This window comes from Microchirus variegatus, assembly GCF_963457635.1.
Source record: "Microchirus variegatus genome assembly, chromosome: 15".
NCBI lineage: Eukaryota > Metazoa > Chordata > Actinopteri > Pleuronectiformes > Soleidae > Microchirus > Microchirus variegatus.
Window position 1 is genome coordinate 5,861,907 of NC_139816.1, and position 16,046 is coordinate 5,877,952.

General features: G+C 40.7%; 1 protein-coding gene across 4 annotated transcripts in view; it reads left to right on the forward strand.

Annotated features, from left to right (window-relative positions):
• LOC310937624 (disco-interacting protein 2 homolog C-like) overlaps positions 1 to 16,046 on the forward strand; it is a gene marked incomplete at both ends in the record, with an annotated part of 33,755 nt that overhangs the window by 3,322 nt on the left and 14,387 nt on the right. The window contains 7 exons of one of the 4 annotated variants that reach the window (XM_083901930.1): positions 6,600 to 6,679; positions 7,314 to 7,434; positions 8,761 to 8,886; positions 10,278 to 10,574; positions 11,835 to 11,957; positions 12,630 to 12,776; positions 13,760 to 13,879. In XM_083901930.1, the coding sequence (XP_083758056.1) occupies positions 6,600 to 6,679; positions 7,314 to 7,434; positions 8,761 to 8,886; positions 10,278 to 10,574; positions 11,835 to 11,957; positions 12,630 to 12,776; positions 13,760 to 13,879 (1,014 nt within the window). Of the gene's footprint in view, positions 1 to 6,599; positions 6,680 to 7,313; positions 7,435 to 8,760; positions 8,887 to 10,277; positions 10,575 to 11,834; positions 11,958 to 12,599; positions 12,777 to 13,759; positions 13,880 to 16,046 lie in introns of all 4 variants that reach the window. The other 3 variants (XM_083901929.1, XM_083901931.1, XM_083901932.1) reach the window with 3 other exon arrangements.

Here is a 16,046-nt window from a genome sequence, read left to right on the forward strand (position 1 = left end):
AACAAAGGCGTCTCCTGGGAAGTGAACAGTGACAGCTTGTTGAGCAGCGAGCGTTGGTGTGTTATGAAAACACAGCAGCTGTCAGTCATCGACGGAGTGACGCGAGTCCTGAGGAGCCCATGCCAGCGCGGCGGCAGCGTCTGTCAATATCAGGGTTATTTTTTTACACCACGACTTTGCTCTGAAGCGTCACCAAAATGTGATTCAAACCAGTGATTCTCCCACCTGAGAAAATCCTGATCTCTCTCAGTAAAACGTTAAAATCTAATATAATTATTCTCTCATCATCCTGCTCTTCCTCGCTCTTCACATGCTGATTTAATGAGATTAGATTAAGATGGAGTGAGAGATTAGGTGACTCTTATTGTGTAGCCAGGTAGTTTGGTACGTTGGTGGTAGTTGTGTGGGTAGATCAGCTGGTAGGTTGCTATTGCTAGTTAAGTAGGTAGAGTGATAGGTTGCTAGATTGGTATGCAGGTTGGTAATTTGGTAGGTAGGTACATAGGTTGGTGGGTGGGTGGGTGCTTAGGTAGGAAGGTAGTTTGGTAGATTGCTAGTTTGGTACGTAGATTGACAGGTTGGTAGGTAGGTATTGCTAGTTTGGTAGGGAGGTTGGTAGGTAGAGTGGCAGGTTGCTAGTTTCGTACATAGGTGAGCAGGTTGGTTGGTTGGTAGGTTGCTAGTTTGGTACGTAGATTGACAGGTTGGTAGGTATTGCTAGATTGGGAGGTAGAGTGGTAGGTTGCAAGTTGTGTACATAGGTGAGCAGGTTGCTAGTTTGGTAGGTTGGTTGGTTGGTAGGTGGCTAGGTAAGTTGCTAGTTTGGTAGGTTGCTAGTTTGGTAGGTAGATTGACTGGTTGATAGGTAGGTATTGCTAGTTTAGTTGGAAGGTTGGTAGTTTGCTAGTTCTATAACTAGGTAAGCAGGTTGCTAGTTTTGTAGATTGGTTGCTAGTTTGGTAGGTGGCTAGGTAGGTTGCTCGTTTGGTAGGTAGATTGACTGGTTGATAGGTAGGTATTGCTAGTTTGGTTGGAAGGTTGGTAGATAGAGTGGTAGGTTGCTAGTTTCGTACGTAGGTGGGCAGGTTGCTAGTCTGCTATGTTGGTAGGTCGAATATACAACTGTCACAAGAACCAACACAGAATCAAAGACAAAACCAGTTATGATAAAGGTTCAGTTTCTAAAAATGGACTCGCCGACAAATTAGAAGCAGTTACATCGACCAAGAGAGTTTTTTTATCGTCTCCATCGTTCAAAAATCACCTTTAACTCCTCCACAGAGATCAGTTCAGACACCATCACTCTGTCAGTGAGTCCATGAGGACCGAGCAGAATATTTAAAAGCTTTTTAAAAGCTGCTTCTCTTCTCACTCTCGGGACCATCATGTGTAGAAAACTCTGTGAGCGAAGGACGTATTGATTTTGTGTTTTTTTTTCCCCCCTACACATGTAGGTCGACAGATGAGGAGGAACCGCGCCAAGAATAGTTTTATATAAAAAGATCAACCTATGCAAGAGTCTGCGTATATACAGAGGAAACAGTGATGTGTGGGATTTCTACAGCCAGTAACAAAACACAGTGTGTAACAGCAAATCATCTTAATCCTACAGAGGGAAGAAAGTAAAAAAACATCATAAAATAAGCAGCAGCTTCTTCTGTTTCAGATGTTCCATCAAAGCCGTGAGACACTGAAAATAAAACCCAGAATAAGCACGAATAATTAAAGCTGTTTCATATTTCACAAACTCTTACTTCTCTGGGGGGGTCACGCATGTGAGAAGCTGGACGCCAGTTACCATGGCAACTGTCATAGCTTCCTCTGTATAGAAATGAAAGTTGACTTTCTCAGAGACGAGATGACACGAAACGTCCATGGTTACCACTCCGGCTTTTTTTAGTACCGTCTTCTCAAAATCGTCACCGTGTTTTCACTTTAAGAAGAGTTAAATCGAGGATGTTTAAATGATCTGAAGATGATAAAAAACCGTGGTCTCCATGGAGACGGTGTGAGACAGAATGTCCACAGGTCAAATTGTCCAAAAAAAACCTCTGTCTTTGTTCAGAATAAATCAGGTGGACGTGTGATGTCGTGTTGCCTTCGCCGACTCACAGACAACATGTTCTAATCTCATTGTGATTGTTTAACTTCAATCTGAATATAAACTCCTGTTGTCATGACAACTTGACCACCAGGGCTCCAGCTTTTTCTTAACTGACCAAAATATCCTATTATATTTTCTACAAAAGTAAAAGCTTTTAAATCTCCTACGCAGCTTCAGGTGTTTTTCACCAGTGACACAAATTCAATATATATATAAAATGTATATATAAAAGATATTTATTGAGTGTGTAAAGGAACTTTTTCTCAGTAAAACTAAATAAGTCCAAATAAAAGATAATTAAAAGACATAAAGGAGAGAAAAAAATATTAAAGCCCCTTAAAAACAACTGTTTCCCAGTTTAGATCGTTTCTTCTGTTGTTTTGTTTGTTTTATATAATTTGCTGACTTAATGGTGTTTAGAGCTGCAACAATTATTAGATTAATCAGTTATTAATCAATTACCAAAGAAGCATAGTGACAAAAATAAATGATCTTAAATAATAAGTAAATAGAAAAATGAGTGTGAAAAATGAGTGTGTGTGTGTGTGTGGCATCTGGAGGTAGATTTGGTTTCCATGGTGTTGGTTTTGTGGGTGGACTGAAACAAAAGGATGTAGAGATCAAATAAAATAAAGATGTGAAGGGGGAAAAAAGACATGAAGGAAACAAAGAATTTGACTATTCTCATGATTCTGCAAGTTTTTGGACATAATTTTCCCAGGGAAAGATGGATGTGGAGGTGAAAACATGCCAAATTATAGCGAGCATCCTAACGTATAACCATAAAAGTAACAGCACAAGTTCACAAAAACAGACTCTCCTTTTCCTGAGATCTAAAGAAACATCAACTGTAAATGTCAGTTTTTCTTAACAGTCGAATCGTGAGTCAGCAGCAGAGAGGAGACGACAGAAGGAAAGTGACCAGGATGTGAAACGGCAGCAGAATCACAGCACAGATTGATGCAGGTCACTGTGGGAAATGTAAGAAATGACTAAGTGATGCAGGCGGAGGAGAAATCTGGTCTTTGCTAATTATAACATCGCAGATGAAGCTGCATTTTTTAACATAATATAATAATTATAATGTGTGCATTTTGGTACAGATTTGACATAATCCTGAGTCTCACAGTGTCACACTCAAACCAAACATACATTCTAGAAAGTTGATGGCGTTTAATTTAGCATTTGATAAATAGTCTATTATTTGATGCATCACAACAATTCTTATCTTTGTCTTAAGTTTAAAAAACAAAAACAAACAAAAAATTAGATTTACCTTTAAGCAGCTACAGTAGACTTTTAGCTATAAGCAACTAGCGAGAGGCAACAAGATATAGGCTACTAGCTGTATTGAACAAGCTATACGCAACTAGCTATTGTCATTAGGCTATAAGCAGTTTGCTCTTCAACTCACTGTATTCAACTCACTAAAACCCGCTATATTCAACAAGCTGTATTGAACTTGCTAAAACTAGCTGCATTCCACTAGCTATTGTCATCCAGCTGTTGTCACTAGCTACAGGAAACTAGCCATAGGCAGCTAGCTTGATTCAGCTAGCTGTATTCAACCAGCTAAAACTTGCTTTATTCACCAGCTATGTTCAACTAGCTGTTTAGAACTTGCTAAAACGAGCTAAATTCGACTAGCTATAGTCTTTAAGCTATAAGCAATTTGCTATTCAACTCACTGTATTCAACCAGCTAAAACTAGCTTTATTCAACTAACTGTATTCAACGGGGTCGTGCCTATGTTCCCAGGGTCCTATGTTCCCCGTTTTTCCCAAAAAAGGTCCACTTTGTATGTGACAGGGGAACATTGGACCCTTTTTTTGAAAAAGGGTAGGGTTAGGATTAGGGTTAGAGAAAGGGTCCTATGTTCCCCGGTCACATACAAAGCGGGGAACATAGGACCCGGGGAACATAGATATAGGGTTCCGTATTCAACTAGCTCTTGCTAACTAGCTGCAGCTTCAGGTACTTGTGTTAGTTACAGTTAGGTATAGTTGCTGTAGTTAACATAGAAATATTGTGAGAAACTTTTTTTAAATTCACCTGTGCTGCAGAAAAAGTAGGACATAGGCTTAATTCATTTATTTGGAATAATTTGTAATACTTCCAGGTTGTGATGTTTTCACTGAAGTCATATTTCTTTTCATCTTCAGACCTTCAGGTTACACAACCTGAAAACTCCAATCTGCCATTGATTCTCCTCTGTGTGTGTGTCTGTGTGCAATGCATGTGTGTCAAAGAGAGAGAAGTAATGAAGGTGCCAATAGAGGCAGGTACCACACACACACACACACACACACACACACACACACAGTGTTTACTGTGGTTTATTAACCAGCGTCTCACATCTGACGCTTCAAATCCAAGATGGCTGTCTCAGTCCTTCTCCTGGAGAGGCGTTGCTAGGCAACTCCCTCCCTGCTCTGCTGCGCTGTGAGTGGAAGATGGCGTCTCCCCACAGACTCTGTGTGTGTGTGTGTGTGTGTGTGTGTGTGTGTGTGTGTGTGTGTGTGTGTGTGTCTGAGTGTGTGTCTGAGAGAGAGAGAGAGAGAATGTTATGCTGCGGTTGATCTGAGAGAAAAAATATGCTCAGATATGACACACATGTGTGAGCACACACACACACACACACACACACACACACACACACACACACACACTGTGATGGGCGGATTGAACCCAGATGTTCTGGCCGTTCTCCACGGTCAGATTGTGAAACGCACTGTCTTTCTTTCTTTCTTTCATTCTTTCCTATCTATCACCACACAAACTGCTGCTTCTGTCCATCTACGCTTCATTTAAAGGTCTACTGTGTCACGTATAGACATGTTTATCGGCAGAAAGAGAATATACGGCACGTATGTGTTTGTTTAAGCGTGTAATCACTTTAAAGTACAATATTGTTTGGTTTTTGTGGACTTTTGTATGTTCTTTAGGCACGGGGTCTTGCTGTACTGAGGCAGCCATCGTGTGTCTCCATGTGTGGCCACCTCTTGTTTTATGTTTCTGTTGGCCTGTGAAGGCAATACATTTGTCTCACCAGTAGGTGTCACTAATTCTTACACTCTGGACCTTTGACAGGACATTGTCCTTTGTTTTGTTCGTATGTTGACATAAATCTCGTGGGTTTACCTCATCCATCATCAGTCTTTCACGTGTTTGAAGGAGGATAATATTTGTGATGTGTGGACAGTCTCTGACCTGTGGACTTGATGACTTACTTCTCGTCTTGTCTTTTCTTGTTGAACTTGACATCTGTGTTAATCAAATGTGACTCAGTTAAGCGAATAAACCGGTGCGGTCCAGTTTGACGGCACGTAATGAGGACAGACGAGGAGGTTTTAGCTCATAATTAGCCCCCACTGTGAGGAGTGTGTGTGTGATTGACAGGTGGTGGTGGTCAGCGGTTGCCTCGGCGACAAGCACCGCCCTGAGGGGTTTCATTGAGCTTCTCCTTTTCACTGACCATCAGTCCTTCAGTGATGCAGTTTTACTTTGTTTACTGTTGTTAACTTTGACTTGATTTACCTTCAGCAGCTCTTCATACGTGGAATAAACAGATTTGTATACTTTGATAAAACTCTACATTTTTCCTTTTTTTCTCCCTCATTCATTTCCAGACTTTTTCATTATGTCATGATTTGTTTTATTTTTACTTATATCTTACGTTGGTTTTATTGTAGACCAGTAGTTCTCAAAGTTTTTACCACCGTTTGAGAACCATGGGATCAAGTTTGAGTCCTCTAATATTCAGTTCCACCTGCTCACACACACAAAAACATGACAACATTATACAAATCCCTCACAAATAGGGTCAAAACATAGGGTCACTAAAAGGTCACTAAATCTGACCTCTGACTTCATGACCATATGTGGTAGTAAGCGTGGTTCCATTATGCTAATTAAATGTTTAATTCCAGGGTTTTTGCTACAAACACGTCTATAGCGCTAGTAATCACTTTAGCGAGGAAGTTTTGCTCCCAACGAGGTCCGAAGAGTTGTTGCCGTAGTTGCGTGTATGTCCTTATGATATACGTCCTGTGCTTTTCTACGCACACATAACATAGTTTACACACCGTGGTTTTCTTGTCGACATGAATGTCGCAGACAAAACTCACGGGGAACGCAAAATATTTCCACACTGCCGATTTCAGAGAAGCGGGAGGGGGTTAGAGTTTGGTCGCTGTGTCGCCCACATCAGCAGTTGCCTTGGTGACTATGACTTGGCAGCAGGTTCAGGTTAGCGGGATAAGCTAACGTGTAGTTGCGCTACAATAGCTACAGCCCCAACACTTTTTTAACCCCTGCAGGAAATCACTCTTGGGGCGTGGGTTAAATATTTGCCACCTTTGCTCTCGAAGGTCGAGATCGATATTCTTTTTTTAATCATCGTAAATTAGGTTCTCTTTTTTTTTGACAAAAACAGGCCACTGTCGTCACCGCCGTCTCTGGCTCTCACGCTCTATTTATCTCTGTCTGTTTGCAGGGGACATCACTCAGAAGGGTTATGAGAAGAAGAGGTCCAAGCTGGTCAGGGCATATGTTCAACATGCTGGAGGTAATTTAGTAGCCTCTGACCCCGCCCCTCTCACACACACACACACACACACGCACACAGATACACACACACACACACACACACACACGCACACAGATACACTCAGCGGAAGTATTCCCACATCACTAGTCGAGGATCGATCTGGTATCATGACAAACACAGTCGTGATGATGATACTGAACTGCACTCCATCGATTCCATCCTCAGCTACAGCCATTAGTGAATGTAGGTTAAGACTCCCTAGAGCTCAGCTTGGGCCTGCTCCTCTGTTTCTGCATTTGTGTGTGTGTGTGAGTGTGTGTATGTGAACAACACACACACACTCACCCACACACACACTCCGGCTCCACAGGCCTCACAGCAACTAAAACGCACTCACGTGATCCAGTGTCATGTGACACCGAGCAGCAGCAACAAACATGACTGTTATTTTATTATCATTATTATTATTTCATTTTGTGTTAAAAAGTTGATTCAAATCATCTCCATGTTTGCTTTTTCCCTCCTTTTTATGCTCTTTATCTACTGCTTCTGTCAAACATGTATGTTTATATATATATATATATATATATGTGTGTTTGTATATATATATGTATGTGTGTGTGTTTGTGTTTATATGTGTGTGTCTGCTTGCTTGTCTCGCCTGCCTCTGTAGGTATGGAAGGACCCATGTCTCATCACCGGGCGGCGCTCGGTCCTCCCTCCGCAGCTCGTTTCCACCGACGGAGAACCTCCGGCACCAGAGACGAGCGCTACAGATCAGGTACAGACAAAAACTACGCTAAAACCTCGTCTTCTGAGGAGAGGATAACTCCAGGGTAACATCTCAAAACATCCAGGCCAGTGTGACCCCAGGACCAGGATTGGGAAACCCTGATCTAGATCTCTGTTGAGGGGCTGGTTTTCAACAAATTAGCCCGACTAATGTCAATTAAGCTGACTTTTCGTTTTAGGACATTTTAGAAAACAACTACTAAAAAGACGGATGTTATTGATATCAGATGTTTTAATTGTTAACCTCAAAAACTCCAATTTTGTGATTAGCGTCAACTGACCGGACGTTAAGAACCTAGCTTTGTGTTTCGCAAACTGTTGGCCTAAAATTTTTCTACTACTAAAACACAAAGTTTTTGATCAATATCATATGTTTTAATCTCCAATTCCACCTTAAAAAGTTTCTCATTAGCCTCAACTGACCAGAGGTTATGGCGCTAGCTTGTGTTTTAGTGGACGTTGTAGGAATAGTCTATATTCTAAGAAAAAGTACTTACTAGGTACTAACTAGGTTTCCATTAACTTTCCATTAAATTGTAAAGAAAATGCTCATATAAGTGTATTTCCGTTCATTTTTGTAAAGCTTTTAACCAACGATTTTTCATTTTAGGAGAAGAAAACAACTACTAAACGATATTGGATGTTTTAATCGCAAATTTTTGTAATCAGCATTAACTCACTAGCTAAGTTGTAAGAAAAGTCTTTGTTCCAAGAAATAAATTGTCGTAAAAATAAGGGTTAGCTAGATTTCCGTCACTAATGTTACTATTGTTGATAATCTGACATTAAACATGTTAAAATAACTAAACACACATAGCTGGGATTGTTTACAAACAAAACCTTCCTTAAATTTGTTGCCAAGAGACACAGACGCGACAAACTCAAATTTTTTAAATGTGTGAAATAAAATCCTGGCTCTCATTTATCTTGTGACTTCTTAATTAATAAATAATTCCCAGTTTTGGGTTCAATAAAACATCAATCTATAAAAAAGAAGAGTTTTATTAAGCAGTCGTCTCTGTTGACTGAACTTCCACTTGCGTCTCTTCGTACATATGTTATCGTGTAACTCGTCGTCCTTTACAGTTAAATGATTGTTATTAGAGTCTTTATCGCCGTCGCTCGGCTGGAGGACGACGTTGTCTCGCTTCATAAACTGATATTTATCTCCTCCTGTTCGGTCTGTGTTGACTCCTGCAGTCGTTTATGAATCTAATCAGAGGCTCAGCGGAGCGACGAGTGAAGAAGACGCTCGTCCTCTTCCTCTGCATCACATGTCTCTCACGTCTCACGTCTGTCCCTCTCTGTCTCTCAGACGTCCACACCGAGGCCGTGCAGGCCGTGTTGGCGCGACACGTGGAGAGGAAGGTGGCCGTGCCCATGCCTTCCAAAAGACGCTCGCTGGTGGTGCAGACGTCCATGGACGCGTACACACCTCCAGGTGACGACACACACACACACATTCATGTCATTCCTGTACTCAACCCTCAAAAAGCCATTTAAAGCTGTGAGCGAAAGACAAAATGTCCTCACAAGCGTAGGTACACACTCTGTGTCCAGACAGGATTATGTTGTCAGGATTGTGGCAGAAAAACTGCAAACTGACACGTTTCTCAGGGGAAAACTAAGCACTCAGCTGTTTGACTGCAGCTCACACTCTGAAGAGGAAAAATACTGATTATTTCTTCACGTTTCCTCCTCTCTTCTGGCAACTCGACCTTTAGCTCAAATGTGAGCTTGTCACGCCGAGCATAACCAGAAGTGATGCCGCAAATGAGACGATGATTGAATTTTAATGAAGGAAATATAATACATTTGCCCGCCGCTAATTTTTCTTTTTGACCTTTTGAGGAAATTTCGCTAACTGAATTTGACGCCCGAGAGAACGCTGACGTCTGAGTGTGATGTCATACGATGTCACTTAAAGGTCCAGTGTGTAACATTTCGGAGGATTTATTGGTAGGAAATAAAAATGCTACCATAAACATGTTTTTAATGAGGGACGAGCCAATGTGATACTCAGTATCAGTATCGGTCTGAAATAATGCTCAGTATCAGCATTGTTCCCATAAGATACAGTATTATTCCGATACAATATTCTGTATCGGAATCAGTCTGTAATTATACTAATTATACTATTGATATTGGTTCAATACAATACTTGGTATCAGTCTAATACGATACTCAGTATTAACCCATATAAAACTCTATATATAGTATCAGTATTGGTCAGATACTAGTATTGGAATCAGTCCAAAACGATACTCTGTTTCGAAATCAGTCTAATGATACTCAGTATCGGAATTGGTCCGGAAAGATACTCAGTATTATTATATTATTATTATCAGATATTGGTTCGAAACTTGGTATCAGTCCAATACAATACTGTACACAGTATTGGTCCAATATGACACTCGGTATCAGAATCTGTCCAAAATGATACTTGGTATTGATATTGGTTCGATATAATAGTATTGATCTGATGTGATACTCATTATCGGTATTAGTGCCAAAACGATACTTGTCAAATACAAAACTCAGTATTGGTCTGATACTGGTCAAAATAACTGTATAGAATATTGGAAAAAGAAATAAAAAGATATAAACTCTGTAAACTCTAAATATGAAAATATAGAACAGAAACAATGTAATATTTACATTTACAATATCATTAATTTATATGCTCTATTTAACCAGGAAAGTGTGAATGAGCTGATGTTTTTCAAAAATGTTGAACTGTTCCTTTAATATTGTACACACTGTTGTCACTGAATCATGACTCGTGAAAACTTGACTCACTGAAATATAATGGCGGTCACTGACTCTCACCAGGCCTGTCCCCCCTGTGCTCAGACTCGTCGTCGGGCTCGGACGAGGAGGCGGGGCCAGGCGACGACATGTCCGGCATGGAGCACTGGATGAGCCGCCCCTCCCAGCTGGGCCCCGCCCACCTGGGCTCCACCTCCTCCTCGTCCTCGTCAACGCAGAGCGGAGGCAGCGGCAACGCCGGGCGACTGGCCGACTCTCTGGCGCACACGCACCTGTCCCACCTGGCACACGCTCACCTGTCGCACCCGCACCTGGGTCAGTCTCACCACCAGCAGAGCCACCTGTCGCAGTCTCACCATGGTAACGCTCCACCTCCTCTGTCTGTGTGTGTGTGTGTGTGTGTGTGTGTGTGTGTGTGTGTGTGTGTGTGTGTTTTACAACAGGAAACTGAAGTTTGTAAACAACTCACTCTCTCACACCAAACTCGATTCAGAAAATCAGTGATTTTAGCTCACGGGGACACAGGAGCTGCTGGTCTACTGCTGCCTCGTGTGGTCAGTCTGTGTCACTGAGATAAATCTGAACCAAGGATTTTAAATGCCGAATTGATAAAATAAGACATTTGAACTCACTGATGGAGGCAGCAGTGGATCAACAACTCCTGTGTGGTGTGATGTTTAAATCACTGATTTCCTCTATGGGGTTTGGTGTGGGAGAGAGTGCTTTACAGACTTCAGTTTCCTGCTATCACTTTAAAGCACAGTGTTTCAGTGTGTACTTTACTCTACAGACACACAGACATGGTCTCAGGTCATATCTATATATATATGTATATAGAGAGAGAGACTCTAATGGACGATCTAATGGACGGATGATAATAACACACATCAACACAAGGTCCATTTAGATTTTAACTGTCACGTTTAATTCACCTCTGTGTTTCTGAGGCAGCACAAACAGCAAGTGCTCAGAAATTAACTCCAGTACATGGTTAAATAAAAAGCTGAAACGCCATGGCAACAGAGATTATGTGATTTAATGTAATTCCCTGTATGTAATGTAAAATTATTGCACACTACTTTGATCGTCAATTCATCGGTTTGTGTTTTTTTTAAATCATTAAACAAGTTTTCCAGATTTTCCAGCTTCTTAAATAACAAAGAAAAGCAAGACATTTCAGAATATTAGCAAAAAAAACAAATCGATTAATTCAGGAAATCATCCAACAATTGAATGGATTGTGAAAATAATCGTCGTTTGTTGCCCTCATTTTGTTCAAATGTGTAAATTGTAAAAAAAAATACTGTTTAACTGTCATATTTTCATATTTTAGCGTGCAGTATTTATCAGTATTATGAAAATCATCGTTAGTCTGCAGCTCTGTTGTGCATCTTTGTAGCTGCTCTGTCTCTACTGCACATTACATTTAATATTTCCACTGCAGCTTTTATGCTGCAATCACTTTTCATCCATAATTCATTCATCCTAAATTATTAATCAGGCAGTAACATTGACTTTATTAGTTTTATTTACACCACGCCCACGTCGTGCTCGGAGTATTTATGTTGTATAAAATTCCACCGCCTGTTTCTCACGCACCTGTACGACGTGTGACCTCAGGTATCGGTCACTTGTCCCTGAAGAGGAAGGGCGCGCTGAGCGTCGCCGAGAATGGAGGATCTCTGCGGCGGTCCTGCGAGTTTGGCTCCGACATGTTGTGGCCGCCGCCGCTGGAGTCCGACGGTACGTCCACTCAGAATCTTCCATTCATGAAACAGGTTGTCAGGAAGGAAGATTGATGATTTGTAAACTGCCCACACCAAAGTCCATGGAGAGAGAAAAACTGATTTTAGCTCATGGGGACACAGGAGCTGCAGGTCTACTGCTGCCTCGTGTGTCAGTTTGTGTCACTGAGGTCAATCTGAAGGAATTATTAACACTGGAATTAACATTTGACCATAGTGATGGAGACAGCATTGGATCAACAACTCCTGTGTGCTGTGATGTTAAAATCACTGATTTTCTCAATGGAGTTTGGTGTGGGAGGACAAAGTGCTTCACTTCAGTTTTCACTCAGAAAATGTTTCCAAACAGTGAGATGAAGTGGTTAACATCTTAATAAGGTATCGTACACTTATGGATTAATCGTGTAAGAGTTGCAGCCCTTGGTAGCATATTAATTTTCTGCTAATTATAACTGTTAAATGTCACAGATTGGACCTTTAAGGCCGTTATATTTTGAATAAGTGCAGCCGTGTCACAGATTTGGTCCAAAATTGGCTTAAAAGTCAAATTGAGCATAAAAAAAACCTGCCTAATGGACTCTGTAAGGCCATAAAATAACAAGGCTGGTGACAAACTGTGCAGTGATAAATAAGAACAGAGTGACTCACTGCTGGCTCGCTCTCTCTCCAGAGAATCACTCGACTCCCCCGGATGTGACCGGCTACTCGTCGGACTCGCCTCACTCCCACACAGAGCGCCACCACATGGCCAACATGGGCACCATCGCCAGGAACACGCAGAAGTACGGCAACGCCGAGCGCATGGAGACGGGCGACGGTGAGCATCAGCGCCCCCTTACTGTGTGAAACACACACAGCAGAAGCAGCACCTTTAGCCTTTAGGGAACGTCTGAGTGAAGACGTGCTGATAAATATAGACACGCTTTAATGCAAGAGGTGAACTCTAATTATACCATCACCTCAGAGAGCTGACCAATTAAAGCGACTGTCAGTGTCACTCTCCAGGATGAGCTAATGAACTTAACCTTTTTTTTCTTTAAGAAAAAAACTATTCAGAGATTTTTGCAAATAGTTTAGCTCAAAATAGCTTAGCTCACTCTCCCCACACCAAAGTCCATAGACAAAAACAGCAATTTTTTTATTTTATTTCCAGCCATATCTGTAACAATTAATGTAACTAGTGCAGTGCCCGTAGGAAGTATGTATTCCTATAGTGGGAGCTGAAGAAGATTTTTCAGTTATAGTAATGCATTATAAGGAATGTTAAGGCTAAAATATTACAAACACTGTGCAACCTCATTGCTAGATACTTTTTGTTTTTGAGAAGAATGTCAGCTCACTGTCAAAGTGCATCAATGCAAATGGCTAATTTCCTGAATTTCAAAGATTCATTAAAATTATTCCTTAAGAGGTTTACAAATATTTTCAACAGATCCTTGTTCAGGGCGATGCCGACTATTATGATGGTAAATTTCAAGTCATTCCGAGATACTTTTTGTTTTTGAGAAGAAAGTCAGCTCTCTGTCAAAGTGCATCAGGGCAAATGGATCATTTCCTGAATTTCAAAAATTCATTAAAATTATTCCTTAAGAGGTTTGCAAATATTTTCAACGGATCCTTGTTCTGGGCCATGTCGACTATTATGATTGTAAATTTCAAGTCATTCCGAGATACTTTTTGTTCTTTTGAAGAAAGTCATTCCCAGTTTCCCACAACATTCCGACTCCTGACGTAATAAATAGAATGCAACCTCACTCCGGCATCACGTCACATTTGTGTTGTTTGTTTTTTTTTCGTCAGGTGTCCCCGTCAGCAGTCGTGTGTCGGCAAAGATCCAGCAGCTGGTGAACACGCTGAAGCAGCCTCGCAGACCTCCTCTACGAGAGTTCTTTGTGGACGACTTTGACGAACTTCTGGAGGGTGAGAAACTTCTTTTTATTATGTGCATGTTTTTTGTCTGAATGAGTCAGTCGTTATACGTAAGTCATGACAGGTTTCCCCCAACACATTTAACCTTTCACGACGCCTACGATGGAATGATGTCGGAGTGAAGTCAGGGCCGCATTAAGCCGAGTTTGAGCTGCGGTGAAGGTTTGAGGGAATCGTGCGGCTGCAGCAGCAGCAGCAGCAGCAGCAGAGCAGGTCACATCCGACACTTAAACTCTGGAAGTGTGTTTTTTCGGGTGGGTGGAGGAGAGTTTGGGGCGTGACGTGCAGGAGCAGTGAAGCCTGAACTCGCTACCCAATTGTTTCCCTTTTTTAACCTGTAATTAGTAATAATAGTAATAATCATCCGTTGCATCCTGGGAAAGAGAAGAAACAAGTGGGACAAGTCAGGAGTATTGTTTCCAGGTATTTTTAAAAGATTCAATATGTAATTTTCTGCTGGTGCTTTTCCACTACACGATTCCAGCTCGACTCATGTTTTTTTTTTTTACTCTTACCTAGTGCTTTATTTTTTCATGTCACGAGCGTGACGTCGAACACAGGAATCAAAGTGAACAATGCTAAACTGTAAATCAGTTAAAAAGACTTAAAGATCCTGAAATCATGTGTTAATCTTCAGCATTTAGCAAAGGAAATGTCTAAAATCTCTTAACAGAGGAGTCTGGTGTATTTAGCAACAGCACTGATGAAAGCCTGCGATCGTGAGCCTAATCACAACCCGCTTTTTGCTTGGCTTCTGAATGCTAACAACAAACGTTAGTCATTCTGCACATTTTCTGAAAACTAACAACTAACAATTGTATCTTTGCTAATTTTCCGATTGCTAAATACAAACATTTTGCTTTTCCATTAGCAATAGTAGGCTACCTGGTACCTTCTGGCTTCTGAAAGCTAACGATGAGAGTGTTTGTATCTTTGCTAATTTTCTTAATGCTAAAAACATATGTTCGTAATTTTTGCTAATTTTATGAAAGCTAACAACAAGTGTGTTTATTTTTGTTAATTTTAACGCTAACAACAAACATTCATATCTTTGCTTGTTTTATTAAAGCTAACAACGAACATTCATATCTGTGCTAGTTTTATTAAAGCTAACAACAAACATTCATATCTTTGCTAGTTTTATTAAAGCTAACAACAAACATTCATATCTTTGCTAATTTTTTTTTTTATATATTTTTTGGGCCTTTTTGCCTTTAATGATAGTATAGTATAGAGAGACAGGAAATGGGTGCGGGATTCGAACCAGGGTCGCCTGCAGCGAGGACTACAGCCTCAGCATATGGGGCAGGTGCTCTACCAACTGAGCCACCACTGCCCCAATATCTTTGCTAATTTAATGAATGCTTAAAAGTATGCAGATAAATTTAAAATGATAATTTGTCATAATTCATGCGCTATAATAATGTTTTAACCCCGGAAACTTTCTTACGTTGCACCTTTTCTTCAGTTTAAAGAACTTTTGTTGTTCCAGTTTCATTCAGAGCAGAAGCTTTTCAGCCTGTTTTTCATAAAACACAAAGGTTTAAAAGTTTGTTTTGTAGATTTACGTCGTAGGAATCTTTATCCCTGAAATCCCCGCAGATTTTTGCTCAGCTCTAAGCATCTGTCTCTGTTTTCCTTCACTGTCATCTTCCATGAAAACTTAGATTTCTGTACATTTTTACAGACAATGTGTTGTAAATATCTGCAGTGCGGTCAAAGCTAGATGATGCTGCACTCAGTAGTGATTTAGGAGGCTTTAGACCTGCACTTCACTCTGATCCACATTTTATGACAATGGCTCAAGGTTGAATTCTGCCAAATCCTTGTCTTCTCCTTCTGTCTCAACTAAATATTAGAGGACATTAATGGGATATGTGCTGTACTTTTTAGGGTTGAACTTTTTACAAGTTTGAAAGAATGTATAATGACCTGTAAGTCATAATAAAAAACCTAGTAACATCTAAGATTATTGTAAGAATATTTACAGGTTTATCTCACTGTTAGACAGACAAGAAACTGAAGTTCGTAATCCACTCGCTCACCCACACCAAAGCCCATTGAGAAAATCATCGTTTTTAGCTCAAGGGGACACAGGAGCTGCTGGTCTACTACTGCCTTTTTGAATTTACAGACGGAGGCAGTAGTGGATCAACAA